The 5,912-nt window shown below is 33.4% G+C and overlaps 1 protein-coding gene across 1 annotated transcript; it reads right to left on the bottom strand.

Moving 5' to 3' along the window:
• On the bottom strand, nt 111-3,906 carry LOC107638938 (probable WRKY transcription factor 35). Its single transcript, XM_016342334.2, has 3 exons — nt 2,837-3,906; nt 2,036-2,176; nt 111-1,498 (listed from the first exon to the last, which is right to left on the bottom strand). The coding sequence occupies exons 1-3, from the start codon at nt 3,496-3,498 to the stop codon at nt 823-825; spliced, it is 1,479 nt and encodes a 492-aa protein (XP_016197820.1). The 5' UTR covers nt 3,499-3,906; the 3' UTR covers nt 111-822.

Consider the following 5,912-nt stretch of genomic DNA (forward strand, 5'->3'; position numbering starts at 1 on the left):
ATAATATATAACTTTAATTTAATTAACCCTATTTATATTATATTATGCTTTTGTCTTCTTTGATCAAATTGTTGATGATCATCTCAGCAAGCAAAGCAAAATCTCCGAACTTGAGACATGAGAGGAAAGTGAAGATCAGAAGCTATGGAGGGTTCAGATAATTGTGGCACCATCACTTGAAATTTGAAAAGATGAATCCTCCTTTTTATCATCAATCTAATCTACTCCATCCTCATCACTGAGCTTTCGAATCATGTCTCTCACACAATACAATTCATATATAAGTGACTGTACTTGCCATCAACTGTTCAAACCTTCTGTTCCTCAGCTTTCTGTCCCATCCACCAATATTCCCAAAAGGAATGTGGGCACTCCTTTGGTTTTGCTTCCAATCAACCAGCACTCTTTCTCTCTCTCTTTTTTCCTTTTCATTTTCACTCTCTTGTAACTCTTGTTCTTCTGGTAAATAACAAGAAAAGAAAAAGGTTTGAAAATTTCTCTCTCAAATCATCAAATCTTCTTCCATAGGCCGCATGACCCATTTCAAAGACAACACTGATGATCAATTACATGATTATGTATTCATTATTTTATTTAATAAAGTGCAATTTTTTCGTTTTCAACAAAAAATACACTTTATTGTATAATAATAAAATAATAAATACATAATTGACTAGTACTGGAAAAATGAATCAGTTTAAAGAAAACCATAACATAAGAGAGGTGTATATATAACATGACCTTCAATAATGATGATATTGCACGCACCACAATGTAATTGGAGTATGATTAACTACTAGAGGGTGCTTTTGAAGGTCTTTGTTATAACCTTCCCTTATTATTAGGTTCTTCAAATGATGAGGAGTTGTTATTAGTGTCTCCTGAAGACCAATTATCAAAGAGATTGAATGGATCTAAGGCCTTGGATTCCCTTTGATTATCACCACCACCACCACCACCACCACCTGCATTGAAACCTTGATGACTACTGAACAACAGGTTCAATGGATCAGCTTCAATTTCACCCAAATCTGCAAAGAAATCCTCAGAAGATTGGTTATTGTTATTACTACCCTCTTCAATCATTGATGGCTTGTATGAAAGTCCATCACTGAATTCTTCATCATTATCCAACTCAAGCTCAAGATCATGATTGCTATGATGATGATCCATCTCTTCCTTCACTACTGAACCACTCCCTCCTTGACTGTTGTTGTTGCCTATCTCATGCTGCTGATTATTATTCTCCTCCTTTGGCTTGTTATTATTACCAGAAACCTTTGAGGTTTCTGAATTCTTTGAAGAAGCAATATTAGCATTGGTGTTGTTCTTGGATGGCTGAGACCTTGTTGAACCAGCAAGAGCGTTTCTCTGAGTAGGCCATGGATGATTGTGCTCTGAAGTGTAAGTAATAACAAGCATGTTTGGGTCTGTTCTGCTTCTCTCTACTTGTTTCCTTGCTGAACAACCCTTTGAGCTGCTGCATCTATAATAGCCCCTGATAATAATAAAAATAAACGATAATTAATGTCACAGCCTTATTCATCTTAAGAAACATAAATTTAACCTCTCTATCACCAACAATAATCAAATTGTATAATTTTGATAAACTGACAATGTCATTTCTTCAATCAATAATAATTAAAAGGAGATATTGCTTTTAACTTTGGGTTGAATGAATTTGTGTTTTTTCTAATTAAAAAAGATTGCTAAAGAAATTAACTGAAGCTTGTTGAATAGTATGTGGTTGTGTTTTTTAAAACCTCGAAGGTGTGAGTGTTGAATGGTCAAGAAACATGGAAGAGACACAGTAGTACACTGCAAGAAATTGATGATTTCAGTTTAGGTCAGCAATATTATATAACTTACTATAAGAATACATACACATATTGATATTAATATGTGCATTATTATTTGTTGCATCTAGCTAGCGTGTTTTTACAATTTAATTAATATTTGATGGATGTTACCAAGAATATTATTGTAATTAATGAGGTAAAGAAAAAGAAATTAAGAATGTGAATGAAGTAGTTACCTTGGATAAGGTGAACCTTTGATAGGTTTCTGACCGTATTTCCTCCAAGCCCACAAATCTGAAGGAACAACCTCTCCAGTTTGTCTGCTGTTTGCAGCTGCTGGTGCAGGAATACACACCACCTTTTTCGCCTGATTCTTCCTGCACATACAACACATACATTTAATTTAATTTAATTACTTTATGTTATACATATTATATAGTGTAACATTTACATGACATATCAATTAAGACCTCAAAAATAAGAATAAATGAATTATTATTTTTGAAAATTGAAGAGCAAGCAAGGGGGTTAAGTTTTTGTCCGTATGATGGTGGATGACGATGAAATGAATAGGACATTTCAGGTGGGAAAAGAAAAGTAGCTAGTCGAAACAATTAACTGCTTGAAAGCTCAGTTTTTGCATAGCTATAGCGCAGGTAACTGTACCTTTTCAGGTGGATTAAACCCTACGAAACAAAGAAACAAAGAAACAATTGAATCTCCCTCCAAACGAAACTAATTGAAGCGGAGTCTGTGTGTGTGTGTGCAGTCAACGGAAACAAATTTGGAAAACATAAGGAAAAGAAAAATACACTTAAATGAATGAATTCAACAAGTACCTAACTCATGCCAAACCCTATTTTCTCTACAGTAACACCCGGCCCCAAAATTATATATACTACATCAAAATTAAAATTAAAAATTTAATTCTTGAGTTCTCGAAAAATAATAATAATTAATTAATTTGTATGCGATTCATAAGGTTTTTTTTTTCTTTTTGGTTTCACAAAATTCATAAGAAGAACAAGGAAGAATACCTGCGCTTAAGAGCGGGATTGCGCGGAGATGAGATCTGAAGTGCGGAAGCGTTGTCGAGAAGATGACAATCTTGCTTGTTGGAGGGGATTGATGTTGCATTGACCATGGCGTTAACATTTGAGAGCATAGAAGGAGGAGAAGAAGAAGAGGAAGAGATGGCTAATTTTGAAGAAGACGAAGAGGAACAAGAAGAAGAAGTGTTATTAGTGCTGGGAGAGATCTGAATCATGTTGGAGAATATGTTGTTGCAGCTAATTGAAGAAGAAGAGGAAGAAGAAGAGGAGGAGGAAGATCTCATGTCATGTTGAAGGTGTGCACCACCATAACTGTTATAACATGGAGTAGGCAAGGTAGGCGGCGGCGGCGGCAGCGGTGGCGGTGGTAGCGGTGGTTCTTCGAAGTAAGAGGAGGAAGAAGTAGGAGGGATGTGGAGCTGGTGAAGGAAAGGATCTCTCATGGTTGAGAATGGATCCCCAAAGTAGCAGGCGTTGGTGTCGTTTTCAAGTTGCTGTTGCCAGTGATATGAAGAGGGCGGTTCATCGGAAGCAGTGGCAGCACCGCCGTATGGTCCTCCACGGAGTATATCGGTTAAATCACCCTGATGCTTGTAATTATTATTATTATTATTCTCCATTGGTACCCTGACGCTACTGCTGCACATGCTTTTTCCACCTTCTCCGTTAACAATCAAGAACCAACTGCTTCTATTCTGTTGTCATCTGGAAGACGTGAAGAATTGAAGCATGCAAGAATATTGAATAATTCAGTTGGTTACGCCGTTACGGGGTTATGAATATATAGATATATAGGATTAGAGTGTTTTTGTGGGGAGACTTATTATGGCTATTAAGAAGCACCAAAAAGCAAATTACAGTAGCTTTATACACATACACCTTTCTTTCTTTTCTCGATTCTCAAACAAAAGAGGATATGAGGAGGTTTATACGAACAAGAACAAGAGAGAGAAGACGCTGACTTTTCACACATAAACACCTCCATCCCACTCCCACACACGCAACTTCAGCAGAGAGAGAGAAAGAGAACCCATTTTTAAAAAACAAATGGGTACCTACGAAGGACTCTGTGTATTAGTATAATAATAATACTAATAAACTAAACACAAGTGTAAGCAAGGCATGCTTATTGGTTCCTTTAAATATTAATTAACCTCCATCTTACTCTTAGCTTCCGTCCAATTTCACAAATAATACTATAATGACAGTTTAAAAAAAAAGACACAAGTGTAGAGGTGAGAGATATAAGAAGAAGCACGATCCAAGGGTCAAATTGTGCCACTGTTTTTGTTAATAATGATTATATATGTTTGCTTAATGAAAAAGAAGAAAGGGGTTGTAGAATGGTCATTTCCATGAAACAATTGACAAGAAACAAAAGAGGCGGCAAGTAGCCGCATTTCTCGGAGAAACGTTTCGACCCATTCAATCACCTCCTCACTCTCATTTCTTTCTCTCTTTCTATCTTTCCATAAAGAAAAGAATGTTTTTGAACATGCCACTCATGCATCTTTTGGCATATATGTAACTAGCTATATGTAAGGGTTTTTCCTTCTTTATAAATAAATCAATATATTCACATAACCATACCACTATCTCCAAATTTCCACAAAACCCTTAATTACCTCTTCCAACAATTTCATATATACAAATTCAGTTTTCTCTTTTTCAACCCAAACAACGAGCACCTATTACAAAATTTAGGGTGTTTTTTTTCCCTCCAGATAATTTTTTTCCATGAAAACTTTTAAAAGTACATTTTGTTCTAGTTGTTAGATACATAATTATTTCTATATATTTAGTATTTAATAATTTGATCTTAAAAAAAATCATTTATAATATCAGTAATATCTAACCTTTAATCAAGATTTATAATTTAAAATTTAATAATTTGTTGACGGAGTAAAAATGTATTACATAGACTTCACATTATATGCAAAAAGACATAAATTCAATTCCCATTTTATCCCAAATCCAAATCATTCCGATATGTGAGAATCCTAAAAAATTATTAAATGATCAAATCAATCAGAATGTAAAAAGTGGCTTTAAAAGCCATGTTCAAGTGAGTGTGAGAGATAGATGTATGTGTACGTCAAGTAGAGGAGGTGTTGTGCCTACATGATGAGTTAACCAATAGTCCAAAAGAGAGTATTTTGCATAAATTCATATATCTTGTCCATAATGGAGATAATGTAATTCTAAAACTTGTTCTCTTGAGATAAGAATACATACCCTGTATATATATAATCAAATTTGTAATTTTCTATGATAATCAAAGCACAATACTCTTATAACTGCTTATCCAGTTTTTCATAACAAGTCAAAATATTTTGTCTTAAATCAGTCCATTGTTAGCTAGAGACTGCATTGTGTTCAACAGTCAACACATTCCTATTCAAGATCATTAGTTGATAGATACACTAACAAAAATCTCTTTCTACACCCACCTAGCTTTCTCAAATTAATTAGGGACAAACTAAAATTAGCTGTGTTATTAGTTGATTTGTTAGTTATGTTAGTTGTGACAGCTACCAGAAACAGGTTTCAACATGTTTCTCAAAAAACACAGAAAATTGTTTATTTTTTACTTCTACATTTTTTGAAAGTATAAAGAAATAACTCCAAAAATAAAATAAGTTGTTATTTTCTTTAAATAAAAGTACTGATTTCTCTATGAAAGTTTAACAAATGAACCCTGTATATGGTTAGTTTAGAGTGAGTATGGACTAAAATTACATTGGTCTTTTATGTTAAAACTAAATTAAATGGTTCTATTAGTGAAAATGCGGCTCTATCTTTAATTCTTTGTGATGTTTAATTTGCATTAATATGTCACAAGTACTTATATTATTGCTATGTTTACCAGGATAATCAATGTTCTGATTGAGATAAGTTATTATTGTTACTTAATTTCATGTATCATGTTTAATATTATTCCTTTTTATTTTCATAACGATAATAATATAATGCTAAAAAAATAAAAAAAAATTAGAATTTGTCTTATTTAATATTTATTGATTATTGTTAGAATTAATAAAAATTAAATAAAGTAAAATTA

Source organism: Arachis ipaensis, chromosome B04, assembly GCF_000816755.2.
Source record: "Arachis ipaensis cultivar K30076 chromosome B04, Araip1.1, whole genome shotgun sequence".
Taxonomy (NCBI): Eukaryota; Viridiplantae; Streptophyta; class Magnoliopsida; order Fabales; family Fabaceae; genus Arachis; species Arachis ipaensis.

Coding starts and splice junctions, on each gene's coding strand:
- LOC107638938 (XM_016342334.2), bottom strand. CDS start 3,498: ATGTGCAGCAGTAGCGTCAGGGTACCAATGGAGAATAATAATAATAAT. Junction 2,177..2,836: donor AATCCCGCTCTTAAGCGCAG/GTATTCTTCCTT, acceptor TTGTATGTGCAG/GAAGAATCAGGCGAAAAAGG. Junction 1,499..2,035: donor AAAGGTTCACCTTATCCAAG/GTAACTACTTCA, acceptor TATTATTATCAG/GGGCTATTATAGATGCAGCA.